Here is a 16518-nt window from a genome sequence, read left to right on the forward strand (position 1 = left end):
AGAAGAAAATTAGGTGATGCATTGCAAAAGACTCTGCAGTCATAACAGTAGCACCCAACGCTGATGCAGAAGGGAAAAGTGTAACCGACCAGGAAATACAGACTAGGATTTTATCCAAATTTTCAAATGTGAGAGCTGAATACTGTTTACGTTGCAGTATTAAGGGAAGTCCTTTGGTATATAGAATGTACAGCATAGCATCGCTGAAAAGGGTGAGAAAACATGCTCCTGTCTGCATGAGATCTTTATACTGCACAGTACAAACATTAAGTATTCAGGCAATTCAGACAAAAAAAATGCAGCCAGGCAGCTACAACACAGACTTGAGAGGAAGACAAATTTAGCAGTCGTTCTGCTCTGGTTCTGCAGAGACTGAGAGTTACGTGGTGAGCATTATCCACTTTACCTGGTTTTTGAAAAGGCACATAAGAGAAAGCTTACAGGATAAACATTACTGTAGACTAAAAAATATTACTACTCTCCATATTTAAGGTTCAGTCTTTAAATAATTTTCACGCCAAAGCAAAAAGACAGACCTCTACTTCTATTACTATTGCAAACTGACTACCAAAAGGATGACAAAGATCAAGGTGCTAACATGCCAACTTGTATTCGGAAAGTGAAATGTTGGAGTACGTTAACAAGTTTCCTGACACAGGTGATGGAGGAGCCAACCAGGAAAGGTGCTCTGCTAGACCTGATACATAAACACAAGGCAGAAGAAGTCAGCGAAGCGAAAATCAGGGCTAGTTTTGGCTACAGTGACCATAAAATGGTATGTATGCAGAGTTCAGGATTCTAAGAGGAGGGAGCAGGGCAAAAAGCAGGACCACGGCCCTGAACTTCAGAAGATCAGACCCAAACCTCTTCAAGGATCTGCTTGGAAGAATCCTGTGGGATAAAGCCATAGGGTAGGTCCAGGAGTGTCAGCTGATATACAAAGACTACCTTATCCAAGCTCAAGAAACGTCCATCTAAACAACTAGGAAATCAAGCAAAGGTGGCAGGAGGTCTGCATGGATAAGCAAGGAGCTCCTACCTAAACTTAGAAATACAAGAGATGTTAAGCAGAGCAGGTGATCCCAGAGGCGTACAGTGATGCTGTCTGATGTGTAGAGATGGGGTTAGGAAAAACAAGGCCCACCTGGAGTTGAATCAGGCAAGGGATGTGAAAAGCAACTCTATAGTCTTTCTTTTGCTGTTTATGTGCTAAGAAAAAAATCACTTCTAGTTCTTTCTAGACAGCAGTACAAAAGTCAGCTGATTGTCTCTCTGTCATGTTTATACCATGTAAAGTGGCAGCGACCCCTCCTCTTCAATGTGGTACAGTGGTGGCACAGGAAACCTTTACTGTAATAGGGCTTTCTTTCTCAGAATGAAATAAGCACAAGTGGAATATTATTTAACCAGACAAGCACACACACAGTTTACATTTCTTCCCGCAAACTTTCCTGGAATAATTTCCATCTAAGATTAGGGGCATCAGCAATTCATACAGGGTTTTCACACCAAGATCACAAGGACTGTTCATACAGTCTCAATAGTGTCAGGATCCTGCTCCCAAGGTCCTGCTCCCAAGGTCCAGTTTCATTTGAATGTAACTTGATCAGATCATACATACATTCTCTAAGTAATAGGAAGAGAGATACTAATTTTTGACTGTTGTCTTGATAAATTTTATGGAGTACATTTAAGCTGTATAGGAGGCTGAAAGACATCCTCTGAATTCTCTTCTCCTGCAATTTTGCTATTGTCATTTTGACTCAGATTTCATTAATAACATTGCCAATAGCTGAAAAAAATGTCAAGAACTATGTTCAAATGTCTATCAATCAGGTCAACATGAAATGCAACCAAGAGTTCTATGATGTAAAGAAAGAATACATTTACCCATATGCGTTCCTGCAACTGCATCACAAATTACCTGATTTGGATACTAAAATTCACCACATATATAATAATCCAGAGACTCAGCAGGCATTATCACTGATAGCTGCTAAACAATAATCAGGTGCAATTAAGGATTCTGCCCATATGACTTGTATTTAGGACTTACAGTGTATTTAGATGCCAATCAAAATCATTCTGGATTACATTCCCTCCTTTTCTCCACAAAAGGGCTGAGTTCAAAAAGTCTTCTGACTTTTAGGGGCTGATTTTAGCTCTAATCCTTTTGTAGTGATTTCTCCAGGGCAAAAAGTTTTCTCAGTATACTGGAAAGCGATTTTGCTTGTTACCAGTATTGCTGGATTTTTTTAGCTTTATCTGTAGCTATAGCATGGACACTCATCTGGCCTTGGACCAAATGCACAGCATCCTCTCAAACTAATTAGGAAGCAAATGTTCTGAATGTATATGAACAGGTGACAGACACCTGAGTTCCCTCACTGGCATGCCTTTATTCCGAAGTTTGCAATTTTTTAGGTACAGTGATGGGTGGCTATGTATAGTACAAAAGGTTTCACTTTTACTATCACAAAAACCTATTCTTCCAAACAGTTGCTTGTGCTATGCATTACTGAATCCACGGTCATTGCAAATGTCTTAGGGAAAAAGATTAATCTGACAAGCTCAAACTAGTGTATCCATCACATCCCAAAAGCTCACTAATTATCAGACCCTTCCTGTCCCCCTTCTTTCCCACTTATACCCTATGAAAACTCAGTTTTCTGAAGTCATATTATTGCTGTTCCAGCAACATCAAAAGAGGCAAAGACATGGCTGATGAAATCCCTGTGAAACCTTCCCATAAAGATCAGAAAACTGTTGACAAAAAAGCAAAAAAGCACTGAAGCTGTATCTGACAAAGCTGGAGAGGACAAATGAAAGGATAAAGAACGTCAAAGAATGTTCAGGAAAGCAGCTGTGTATCAAGGGTGTGAGAGAGAACAGCTTGCCATAAAATCCTGAAATACTTCCTTTCGGAGGCAAATGCCGTATATTCCCTTCTCGTTTCCATACTTTCTTTTTCAGATATTTAGTTTTGCTGTTTCCTCTGATTTAAACATAAGCACGCATAATAGTACTGATGTGTCTTTTGATTGTAAGACAACAGTAAACACGAGGTATAGCAATGCTTTGGGGATACAAGAGCTGATAAAGAGTCACACAGCTTCTCCCATGCCTCTCTCCCATGCTGGAACCCTCCTGTGTGTCTATTTTCTGTGCACAGTGTATGAAGCACTTACCTTTCCCACATGTAGTTGTGCACTCAGTTTTTCCAACTTGTTTCCAGTTGTGTTCTCGGTTTGGTCTTGGTGGTTGCACAGCAGGCACCTGGTTTTCTGGCTGATGAGAGGGAAATCTTCCTGGCTGAATAACTGGAAAAGTTCCAGCTGGCTGTCCAGTGAGAATGTCTGTCTCCCTGTGCAAATCCTCATCCTCATGATTTGTGCTTTCTGTCATTCCTAACTGACCATTCAAGGGCTCCCCTGATGATGGACAATAACAGAAAATGAAAATAATGAGCCTCACTTGCAAATATCAGTCTGTATTTTCATCCACTAATAATCACAACTGAAGCATCATTAAACTTCAAAGCATCTTTAATCTGCTATGCAGAGACCTCCTAGTAATTTCCTGCAAAGACTGTGTTCTTTTAAACTAAGATAAACAAGTCTTGGCCAGTAAATACATTCAAAACTGAAGAACCTCCACACACACTGTAGAGTTAATGCAGACAGTGCCAAAATTTCCCCCAAAGCCTTTTTTTTTTTCCCATGGTCTGTATTCTGTGCCTTCCCATGTCACAGCACAGCTGCTCCGCATTAGGAACAAGGCAAGTAACAAACATTAAAAGTAGGACCAAACTCACTTGTAAATTTTCTACTGTCCTACAGAACTTTATACCAGTACCCACAGCACATACCCACAGCTCTATCAGGAGCAGAAGCTGCCCAGATTCTAGCTCGGGATGGCAACAGTTTTGTGTTTGATTCTCTCCAGTTGAGAGAGAAAAGAGAAATTGCAAAGGGTTGTTTTAAACTTTCCAAACTCTGAAGAGAAAAATCATCTTCCATTTCATTTCTGAGACGTGGTTACAACACTCCAGCTCATGCAAAGCCATGGTTAACGTTCTGACAAAAAATTTGTTATGGAAAGTAGAAATATATGACCAGATGCGCTGCCACAGTATAAATAATCCCTACCAGTATTAATACACTGATATTACCAAATCTATGCAGACTTCTCTTTCAAAGGTAAAATTCCAGGCCTCTCCCACATCATTGGCAGCATTTACAATTAATTTAATGGTATGAATTTCTTCATTAGCTTGCTGGGTAACAAAATGTATTTAACAATAGGAAATAGTGGCATTTTACCTGGCCTCCTGTGAGCAAGCAACTGAGGACTAATGACATTGTCTCCTGGAATGATATACTCATAGTGTATACCTGGGTTAGGCTGCTGATGTATCATCTAAAAAGAAAACCAGCCATATATTCAGTTCTTCTACTTGTTATATTACTAATACTTAAATATGTACTTGAACTGATCAACTACGTAATGTTATTTACGATTGGTCAGGACAGAAACAATGGTTAATGATGGTGTGTACCCCAGAAAGAAAAATAAATAATAGTAAATAAAGGTATTTCTTTGTGGAAAAAGTAAGGCCATGCAGGATACCACGTTTGCAGACTGAGCTAGGTTGTGATGGCAGAGAAACGGCTTCTCTGCATCTTCTTTGAAAAAGGTAAACCTGACATGCTCGAAGCCAAGGTGCAGTTGTGGCTGCACCAGCCACAGCCTTGCCTCTCGCCAGCATGGCCAGCAGAGGCCCACACACACCAGGCCTCAGTAGCAGCAGAGACAGTTCTACAGTCACCAGAACATTCTCATGTAGAAAGACCTTGGTAGGTCTGAGGGACCTGGGGAAATATAAGCAAGGAAGAAACAAAGCAGAGAAAAATAAATAGCACAGACCACAATCTACAAATCCAGCCAACTTCCTTTTTTAACATTCACCAGTTGTACTCAATCGGAGCACATGCAGACAGCATGTATGTGTTTCACGTGTACCACCTCTCAAAACTCACAAATTAAATTGTTTCTTTCATCACCGTGCACCTACCCTCTGCACCATTCAATGGAGACTCAACAATCAACTAGCTAAAAGTTCTGACATTATGCAGCTCTTGTCATAAGCCTTGCTTAATAAAGATCAATTGAACATATTACAGAGGCCCACATACTTGTTATAGAAGCTGAAGAGTACTGATACAGGGTTAACCAATGTATGGGGGGTTGTACAGGGGGGTTGTACAGGCGGGGTTAGAGGAATTGGCTTGCTTAAACAAAAGTATTGTCTGTACCTATCATGCCTACTAAGCAGAACAAAGGCACTATCCATTGATAAGGAAAAGCAGACACCTGGTTCTATTGACAAGGAACAGCAGACTGATTCTACTGATAAGCATCTATTGATAAGGAAAAGCAGACACCTGAAGGGGGAGAAGCAGATGGTTTATGGCTGGGACCCCAACCAAACCCATAGGCCATATGTGAAGACTAAAAGGTGAAAAGTTCAGGAAGAGGAAGACTCATTTACTTCCTCTTGAAGACCCCTACCCACAGGAGGAAGACTCATTTACTTCATCTTGAGACCCCTGCCCATGACTAGAGGGGGCACTGCAGAGGCGCAAAGACCTTCTAACTCATTATGATACAAAGTGGGGATAGGACATGAATATGCAACCTTATGAATATATATAACTTTAGAGAATAAATGTAGAGGGAAACAACACTGAGGTATGCATGACTTTGAGGAATTATCCCCGTGCGTCTCAGCGCTGAATAAAAAGCATACCTACTTTACAACTTTAACGAGTTGTGGAGTCTATCCGCGTATCAGTACAACCCTCCCGCATCCTTCCAAGTTAATTTTCAACTGAACGAAGATGTAATATACGTGCAGACAAACTCCTGCTGCTTTACAGCTAGCTCCAACTCCTCTATCAAAGTGTTCTTTATGAAACACAGGCAGGAACCATAAGGTTTTCTCCTTTAAACATGAAAATGAAGCTGAGTGGTTTCAGAAAGCTGCTGCACAAGCCCATTTTAGCTGACATAAGCACGCTTCTGAAAGTCTGTGTCACTTCTTGTGTGCCTGTTAAGCAAAATAAGACTTGTGCAATATATGACTCTATAAAAGCTTTTAAAAACTGTTAGCAGCACACTTCATACCCAACTGGCTTCTATTACATTGCTGCTGCTGCTGCTCCTGAGAGCCTGAGCATACTCACACCAGAAATACAGGGGTGCCATCAGCTGCTAATTTCACCACTTTAGCTTTGAATACTTCAAGTAATGCTTTTACTGACTGCTGCTTTAAAAGTCTTCAACTCTTTGTGGGGATTGGTCTGGTAAAAGCCTCAGCTTACACCAAACAAAGCAAACATCAGAGCTCTTTGGTTCTGACAAACCATGGGCTGAAAAAAGTCATGCTATGTCAGTGGCTTTATGACCCAGCAGAGCACACTTAAGCTTCAAGGTTTCACTAAATTCATCACGCTAATTAACACCAACTAGGGATTCAGACCTTTGTTTTTCCTTGTGTCAAAATCACTTTTTCCTTGCCAAACAGCTATTCCTCTGAACTCTGTCCCTCAGAGATCACTCAGTTTTCTGAACCATCTAATAATGCACTGCCTGCACTATTTTTGTAGGGACTGGTCCTTCCTGTGACACTCTGTTATCCAAAAAACACACCCTCTTTGTGTTTGGTCCTGAGAGAACTGAGCACTGAGAAGCTGACTTCAGAAGAAGAGTACCCCCGCCACCACCTTCCAGAACCAGGACCCTGTTCTTTAGATGGTTTCAGAAACAGCTTTCCAATGGTTCCCATGATTTTTCCATCACATTTCTCAGAACAACTGACAGACACACATTAACTGATTAAGCCACTATGAATGTACTGTCACAGCTTTCCTGCAGGAAAATACCTAGCTTTAAGTTAGTGGACCTAAGTCTTTATAGCAATGTATACTTCATACTTGGACAAAACTTGCATCTCTTTTTATCTTGCTAATTACAACCTGCTGTAACTTGGAGACTTTTTTCCTCTACATCTCTAGAGTGGAAGACAGACAGCATGATCTCAGAAAAAAGGACCAGAAAGCCATTTGCAGTTCCTATCTGCAAATCTCTTCATTTTTCTGCACAGAGCACAAAGATCATGGGTACAGATGAAAAGAGAATGACATGATTCAGGAACTGCAACAAAAAGCCTGAAAAAAAAGACATCCTTATCTGTGCAGGTACAAATTTCAAACGTGTAAAAGAGGCTATTTCATACCGATGATTGATTTTCTTTCATCTAGCACTATCCATTTTTATCTTCCCATATTATCTTGAAAAAGACACTGAACTCTCAGTTTACAATGAATTGTAAGATTCCTCGTATCTTCAAGGAACATCTCAGATAAGAGTCCAGACAAATTGGATGTGCAATCCATAATAGCAGCGACAGAGCAAAACTGAAAAAGCTATATATATGATTCCAGCAAAAAAAAAAAGAAACTAAGCTTAAACCAAAACGTTAAAACATGATATATTTAAGCTTAAGGGTTTTTTTTATTGTATTACTTTGGAAATATCTGTTTAATCCATTTCCTGATCCTTCTGTGTCCTGGTCTTTATGTTATTAGGCATCAGTCAGCTGACAGTAAAACCTTAAGACCAAACCTCAGCTCACAGCATTCTGTAACTACAGAATGACACATATATTTTGAGAACATGGAGTGTGCACTGCAGAAGCTAGGAGCCCAACCGTTCAATCTTCCAGGCTTTTGCCAGTCTTACACTGCAGTTAATCAGAAATTACCCAAAAAGAAGTAATGTTTGCATAATTACTCCATTGCTTAATTATGACACCATATAGCAGATGGGAATAACTTTGCTAACATTTAACTTTTCCCAGCTGCGTAATCAGGGTAGCTGCTACCCACTTTTCTGTGAAATACCCAGTACATTCACTTTTCTACCCTATATTGCACTTAAGAGTAAAAAAGCCACAGCTGAATGAAACAACCATTTCACCAGTTAACCTATTTTTTTCATTGAATGGATTTTATCATGTGAGAGTGTATAATCTCAACATACACCATTTATCTTTGAATAAGTTATAATGAATTCCAGTTATATTTTTTAATTCAATATGATGTAGGAAAAACCTGTCCCATCTGAAGTAAACAGCTTTTTCAATATGATTCCCCCCTCTTAACCACAATTTGTCTTCTCTCTTCCTTTCTCATCTATTACCTATTGTCTTCTAGAACAGCTTCGTATTAAAAACTACAGTACTTCAAATCCCACATTCTATTTTTTTTTTTGGAATTATGGGTTTTTTAAAGAACACTGAGATGGTGTAACTCTGTGAAAGGCTTTGTCTGCTTTAGGCATTTGCTTCAGTTCGCTGTAGAATTAAACTGCACCAAATTTTCTTGAGAAGGAAAGTATCTGGAGAAAATCCAGTTCATGTTTCTATGCTTTATCTCTGTCTTACTGAACAAGTAAAATTGGTTTTACTGGATCAGTAAAGTCCAGCTTCATCTTTATTCAGATTTTGTATGATCTGGAGCAAGATGGGAGCAACAGCAAGCCATAGTAAAACATCAAAAATTATGTTTCAAAAGTAAAGGAATGAAACAATAACAAAGTATTGGTTCTGAATACGATTTTAGTGTTGTTAACAACAATGAACTGAGCACTTTTTTTTCCCATCAGGAAGATTAATCTAAATATAGCAAACTTACGTAGACATCAAGGACTTCATTTGTTGGGCCATCTGCTAAAAATGACTCTCCTGCAGTGCTGGAGATTTCATTTGGGCGTTTATAAATGAACATTGTCCCACCACCTTCATATCTCCCAGGTCGATCAATTGCCCAGTTTCCATTGATGATGGACCGTCCTGATCGACTTCGCAGTGCTGCAGAGGATGGGGACAGAAACACAATGACTCTGATCAGAGGAAATCACCTTCACATACTGGTGCCTAATCAGATCCTCAGAGGTGTACTGTTAGTGTTCTCTGATGCCTGGGGCCAATGCTGTGTGGCTGTTGAAAATAACAGAGTTATATTAGTAGTTGTACAGAGGAAAAAACCCAAACCAAACAAATGAACCTTAGAAAATTTTGTCATAACACTTGGTATGTTTGTGCTGCAAGAGGAGAAAGAAATGTGACGATGGCTCTGGATCAGATCCTGTGCAAACGTATTCACTTTTTTTATTTCATTTTACCTAATGCTACACATTTATTTTTCCCAGCAGCTTTTGTACATCCACTTGTTTCCCAGCTCTCATTTTCTGACACATTAACAAAACAGTCTCTAACATAAACATTACTTGAAAAATATTTTACACAACATCAGCCATCAAAATGGCATCGTCATTACTAATATAGGGCTGGAGTTAAAAATATAGCTCACATACTCTTGCATACATTAAATATGAAATCCATTCACACTGGAATGTTTTTTACACTCATTAAATTTTAATTCAAACAACTGTGGAGTAAACACTTCTGCAAAATTTGTTGGAGACTGGTTTTACATAGGTTTTTAATATGGAACACTGCCTTAACTTTATGACCTGAGTATTTTTCTTATATTGCTTATTAGGCCAATTATCAAGAGCTTAGAAAAAAGACTGCAAGCTGGCTAAGATTAAACTGTTGTTAATAATGAAGCTGTGGAAAGATGGCTGTCTGAGAAACTGAGAGTCCATTAAACTTTCATTTCAAATCCATCATACGGCAAGTCAGAAAGAGGCCTCCCCATAAAAAGGGAAAATGTGCCTCTTTTATGTTTTGATCACTCTGCAGCTACCACCTCAACTCTGCCCCCCAAAGAATTTTTATAGTGTTAATATTTGTAGTCAAAGCATGAAAGATTATGAAAAGCTTTACCATTAATTCCTCATGAGGAATTCCTCATACAGTCTGTAGCTGATTTCATTTATCTTTCATTCTGGGACCAGCTTCTTAACTACAACTGTGCTGTTTGCAGTGGCCTTCACTAATATTTTGCACTAGAGCTATGGAATATTTCAGGATACAGCACTTCTGCTTAGGCTACAATTCTATGACAAAGTCTCAATAGGCCATACATCAAAATCTGTATTTCAAGTATCTGGAGTATTGATTTCCCCAGTTCGCTTACAGCTCTCCTTTAAAAGATGTTATGTAGCTCCTGTCTTCCTCTCCTACAATTCAGAGAAAATCAGCCAAAGATAATTTAAATAAAGGTAATAAACTCTCAGTGCTTCAGTATTGTAAAACTCTCTCCAAAAGTACTTGAAGATAACTTCAGATACTTAAAAACCCAGCACAAACCAACCACTATTCAGTATTACAAAACACAGCTTGCCTTCACGCCTGTCAGCCTTGCAGTATGGAATACGCAATACATTTTAAATCAATGAAGAGCATATAGACCACAATCTATAGATACTCGAAGTCATAGCATACAGCTACTTACAAGGCCACTTACAAGTACCTCTGATACATAAAGAGAAAAAAAAGCCAATTGCCTAGAGACTCAATAATCTATTGGTTTTAAAATAATAAAATATGTATTAGTTCAAATAGATTCTCTGAAATAACTCCTTTCCAAAAGCATAGGTATTTGCTGATTATTGGAACACACCTTAGTTACAAAATATTTAGGAGAAATTTGGCACACTTCTTGAGAACTGAATTACGTATTATTTCCCTCTGACATTTTGAATTCAAACTCCTACCGAGGTCACGGCAAAGCTCTCACAGGACTTTGAGCTTAATTCAAGAAATATTAGTAGGGCTACTAACCTTGTAATCAGAAAGAATCTGATCTTTAACAGTCTGATCCTACAAACCTCCTAGTCTAGAGCCAACTGGGGAGACTAGTTGGCCCACTGACTGGGCCCTAAATTAGCATCAGATTGTATATGCTAAACCTGAAGAAAGTATCTCTGCAGATGGGATACCTTCATCTCTTGCACTCTATTTGGTTTCCTCACTGGCAACCAAGACAGGGTAAGGGTACAGATGTTGCATGCCAAAAATGGGGCATCTTCTAACTGTGCATAGCTGAGACAAAGTGTTGCTGAACTTTCAATCATTCTGCACAAGTATCCAAATTTGAAATACTCATTCATATTTGGATCTGGGAAGCATCTGAAATTTTGGTTCTGTCTTCCTATACAGTTACCTTATTAATACAGAAACCTACCCTTACAAAACTTGATTTTTTTTTTAATGAACGGGAATTTAAAAACCCACTTTTTAGAAACCAACCATTTTCTTTACAGATTTGAATAACTTGGGTACATGCTTATTTCCCCCCAAAATTGTTGCGTGTTATCCATGAACTGAGTAGCAGTCATAACATCGCCAGTTGACAGGTAGTTGTATTGCTAACAATGGCACTCAAGCAATGGCTTAAATATTTTCATAGTACAGAGTAGATAACAATGGACATAAAAATACAAGGTTTGCAACACTATCACAAAATATGATAATTCAAACATACCATTATTTTCAAGGAAAGATTTATGTAGTTTTCTTATCTAAAATATTAACAGAAGATTTAGATGATCATTATATTCTTCGGCAGTGGTGAATATAGCATGTTCAATAGGATTTTTTCTGATATTCTACTCATATCCTGCTTCATACGGGAATAAATCTGAAACAGTGAATTGCATTAAACCACTTTTGCCAAGTTTGTCCTAAGGTTCTGCTTTAACAGGTTTTATCCTTCCACAATGACACAGCCAAAAAATGCCACTACAACTGATGCCTGCTCTGCTACATTCAATTCTGAATCGTGCAGAGGTGTCTCTTCTCTAAGTAACAAGTGACAAGACAAGAGGTAACAGCCTCAAGCTGTGCCAGGGAAGGTTTAGACTGGATATCAGGAAGAATCTCTTCACAGAGAGGGTGCTCAGGCATTGGAACAGGCTGTCCAGGTCAGTGTGGAGTCACCATCCCTGGGTGTTCAAAAACCGTGTAGATGAGGCCCTCAGTGACATGGTTTAGTGGTGGACTTGGCAGTGCTGGGGTAAGAGTTTGACTTGATGATCTTAAAGCTCTTTTCCAACCTGCTGATTCTATGATCTATGCGTCAGCAACTGCAGCACTGCATTCACAGGAGATAAATTATTGGCAACTTTTCCAATGGCTTGTTGCTTGGAGGAGACATGCTGTCTCTTACCTTTTCATTGTTCATACCAGCATTCTAAGCTCCCCTGCAGCCTACAGTTAAAAGCAGTCTAAGCCCAAACAACTGATTGCCTCTTCTACGCCAGATGGTAAAGCTCATCAACAAAACCAGACAAACCCAAAATTCCGAATACCATTACCTTGGCACAAAATGAAATGTACTGCTTTGGTGTCAGAAACTTAGTACCTCTGGTCTGACTCTGAAACACACAGATTAAAGTTGAAATTTAATTGCGTCAAAATAAGAATTTGAAAGTATTGTTTCACAAACATCTGCTGCTTTCCTGAAGGAGCAGTGAGTGGCTGCTTACACAGATGCACACATAGTTTTAATCCTCCTTCAGATTTTTGTTGAACTTGCTACATTTTGATAGGCCTTTCCCAAATTTTAAGTTCCCAAGTTTTATAATGGTAAGATCATTTTGGTCCAGTGGTGTAATTATCTTTTTTTCCCTCTCTATATATGAATTTATCACAACACTAAAGCAGCAGCGCAGGTGAAGTTTCACAGTAAAATACTGCTGTCAATAAAATTTCTTTATTTCATCATAGTTCAAGATTGTCCTCAGAGAAAGAAGTTCAATCTTGCTCACGTGCCTGTTCTTGCAGATCATCTCAGGCTACAAATCCCACTATATGCTGATTCAAAAAATTCTTGATTTTTTCCTACCTACAAAAAGAAAATACTATTTACTTGCTTAAAGGTAAAAGTTTCACAATTAATCATTGCTAACAGAAACACCCAATTTTTGGCCACTGCAAAGAGACATTTTCCTTTTGACGTATTCATTAAACTGTTGTTCTCTAATTTTCCCCTGATGATGCAGCTTCCTTTGCACTCAGTTATGCCCATTCCTTCCTTTGCTTCTGCCTCCAAAAGCCATGTTGATGTATCAGTACAAGCTAAATGCTGGGGCAGCAAAGCAGAACAATAACTACTGCTGCAATAAAATAATACAGGCTTTGAGAAACAAAACTAATCATATAGCCATCTGATCTGTTCAGGCCCAGACACTGAAGCAAGATCAAAGTCTCAATGGCTTGGATAAAATTCTCCAAGTAATTTCAGATTTAATCTGTACATTGCAAAAGAGCACAGAGTTTAGCTGGATGCTGTATTTGCCCAAGTATTTTAATACAATCTTCCCTGACAGGTACTAGTAACAGCCAACTGAAACAAAAATGCAGTAGCTAGTGAATCCTTCCTCTTTTGTTCTACCTTTTTGATGAGAAGCAAACTGAAACCCACACACTCTCTGACTACAGTATTCTCACACTTGAACTTCTCAATGCCCTGGCCCATGCAAGTTACTACAGAATATGCATACAGCGATACATGACGTGATGTGACATTTGCAAAATGTGTGATTATATGGCATTTATTGCGCTTCAGTGACACTACTGCTCCCACGCACATCATACTCAATCCCACCGGGGAACAGTGCGCAACACTGAGCATCTAACGAGGGACCATTTGAAAACTGATATAAATAGTAGTGTTAATCAGAGGATTATTTAATCAATCAGAGGATGTATTTAGATCTTTTTACTCACACAGCTGCCAGAATAAGACTGTAAATACATGTCCATTTATGGGCTGGAACTTTTGAAATAGGGACTTCATGAAGCAGATTAGATGATGCAAGTAAAAAGGTTAAAGTTCATTTCAGCATTTTGGCAATTCTTCCACTGTAAGGCATAGGCACTCCTTATGAATTGCATCTTAGCCTTCATTTTCAGGGTGGATTTATTTTCTCCTATTGCTTCCCCTATTATAACTGCTCTAATAAAAAGCCTTTTCCCTTTCCTGAGTGACTGCTTTTGAGTGTGTTCTTGAGTGACTGATGACTTTTAATATTATTATTCATAACTACAGAATTAATGGGATCTGATGAAATCCATCTGCGGGTCCTGAAGGAGCTGGCAAATAGAGTTGCTAAGCCACCGTCCATCATATTTGAAAAATCATGGCAGTCAGGTGAAGTTCCTGATGACTGGAAAAAGGGAAATATAACCCCCATTTTCAAGAAGGGGAAAATGGATGACCCGGGGAATTACAGACCAGTCAGTCTCACCTCCGTGCCTGGCAAAATCTTGGAGCAGATTCTCCTGGAAGGCATGCTAAGGCACATGAAAAACAACAAGGTGCTTGGTGACAGCCAGCATGGCTTCACTAAGGGGAAATCCTGCCTGACCAATTTGGTGGCCTTCTATGATGGGGCTACGGAACTGATGGACAGGGGTAGAGCAGCTGATGTCATCTACCTGGACTTGTGCAAAACGTTCGACACTGTCCCACACGACATCCTTGTCTCTAAATTGGAGAGACATCAATTTGATGGATGGACCACTCAGTGGATAAAGAACTGGCTGGACGGCTGCACACAAAGAGTTGTGGTCAATGGCTCAATGTCCAGCTGGGGACCAGTAACGAGTGGTGTCCCTCAGGGATCAGTGTTGGGACCTGTCTTGTTTAACATCTTCGTCGCTGACATGGACAGTGGGATTGAGTGCGCCCTCAGCAAGTTTGCCGATGACCCCAAGCTGTGTGGTTCGGTTGATAGGCTGGAGGGAAGGAATGCCATCCAGAGGGACCTTGACACACTTGTGAGGTGGGCTGATGCCAACCTCATGAAGTTTAACCATGCCAAGTGCAAGGTCCTACACCTGGGTCAGAGCAATCCCAGGCACAGCTGCAGGTTGGGCAGAGAAGAGATTCAGAGCAGCCCTGCGGAGAAGGACTTGGGGGTGCTGGTTGATGAGAAAATGAACATGAGCCGGCAGTGTGCACTTGCAGCCCAGAAAGCCAACTGTATCCTGGGCTGCATCAAAAGGAGCGTGACCAGCAGGTCAAAGGAGGTGATCCTGCCCCTCTACTCTGCTCTTGTGAGACCTCACCTGGAGTATTGTGTGCAGTTCTGGTGTCCTCAACATAAAAAGGACATGGAACTGTTGGAACAAGTCCAGAGGAGGGTCACGAGGATGGTCAGGGGACTGGAGTACCTCCTGTATGAAGATAGGCTGAGGAAGTCGGGGCTGCTCAGCCTGGAGAAGTGAAGGCTGTGTGGAGACCTCATAGCAGCCTTCCAGTATCTGAAGGGGGCCCACAAGGGAGGGACTCTTCATTAGGGACTGTGGTGATAGGACCAGGGGTAACGGGTTAAAACTTAAACAGGGAAGTTTAGATTGGATATAAGGAGGAATTTCTTTACTGTAAGGGTGGTGAGGCACTGGAATGGGTTGCCCAGAGAAGTTGTGAATGCTCCATCCCTGGTGGTGTTCAAGGCCAGGCTGGACAGAGCCTTGGGTGATATGGTTTAGTGTGAGGTGTTCCTGCCCATGGCAGAGGGGTTGGAACTAGATGATCTTAAGGTCCTTTCCAACCCTAACTATTCTATGATTTTAATAACACTCACATGACTTCCATGCTTTCCATTGGGAACAAGTTAGCAGAGGAAATACTCCCAAATGTTGAGATATGACTCTAAATAGCTTACCTGGAGCTTAAAATTAGTTTCTAAAAGCATTAATTGTAGGACATAATAATATTTCCTGGGAAAGCAACTGAAAATTAAAGGGCAACAACAAAGATTGAGTTCCTCTTTATGCTACTGTTACGTTTACAAGGTCTCTAGCACAAAAAATAAATCTGCTTAGTCCTCTTCAGCATGACAGGCTTTATTAAAGTCAGGAAAGTGTGGAGGCATTAACGGTATGCTCTTAACTATATGTGCAAATGTTGCTCTGTGTCAGGATCTCAATAACCACTACCACCTTTAAAGATACAACTATCCAATTCTGCACCAAGGCTGTTTTGATTCCCAATTTGTATCACAGCATGTGGACTGCAGTGACTAAAAGAATCCTGTAAGAAATGACATCACTCCTGAACAGAGTCATCTTATTTTATGAGTAGTATATTACATCCCTCTATACTGGAGGGGAAGTCAATGACAAGTTATTTGATGAAGGTAAGAATATTTCCAACATTAACTGAAAATGAGCAGGCTTCACATTAATCTCTGAATGAGCTAAACTAAAAGGACTTATACAATTAATCTACACCATGACAGTGTATGATAAGGAATGAGATTTACATTTATTTTTACCTAGCCATTCTCTATGATTAGATAGCTCAAATACATTTTATTAAGTACTATTAAAATAACCTATAAAAAAGTTTTCTTCTAACTTGCCAGAAATTTCCCTTGAGTTGAAAGGGTAGGAGGAAATGGGGTAGGAAGAAATGACTGAATTGCCAATTCCACTCAAGTCAGTGTAAATATTCTGCTGTTTTCAATGGTATATAA

General features: G+C 39.8%; 1 protein-coding gene across 7 annotated transcripts in view; it reads right to left on the bottom strand.

Moving 5' to 3' along the window:
* THSD4 (thrombospondin type 1 domain containing 4) overlaps window positions 1-16518 on the bottom strand; it is a 314334-nt gene that overhangs the window by 22487 nt on the left and 275329 nt on the right. For all 7 annotated transcript variants that reach the window (XR_008970824.1, XM_057398789.1, XM_057398780.1 and 4 more), the window contains 3 exons: window positions 8757-8932; window positions 4323-4419; window positions 3189-3431 (listed from right to left, as the gene is read on the bottom strand). Coding sequence is in view for 6 of the 7 variants with exons in the window: in XM_057398789.1 (XP_057254772.1) it covers window positions 3189-3431; window positions 4323-4419; window positions 8757-8932 (516 nt within the window). In the remaining variant the exon portion in view is untranslated. The remainder of the gene's footprint in view (window positions 1-3188; window positions 3432-4322; window positions 4420-8756; window positions 8933-16518) is intronic.

Source organism: Pezoporus wallicus, unplaced genomic scaffold, assembly GCF_028554395.1.
Source record: "Pezoporus wallicus isolate ANWC-B61680 ecotype Strahan unplaced genomic scaffold, APGP_CSIRO_Pwel_v1 contig_3952, whole genome shotgun sequence".
Lineage (NCBI taxonomy): Eukaryota > Metazoa > Chordata > Aves > Psittaciformes > Psittacidae > Pezoporus > Pezoporus wallicus.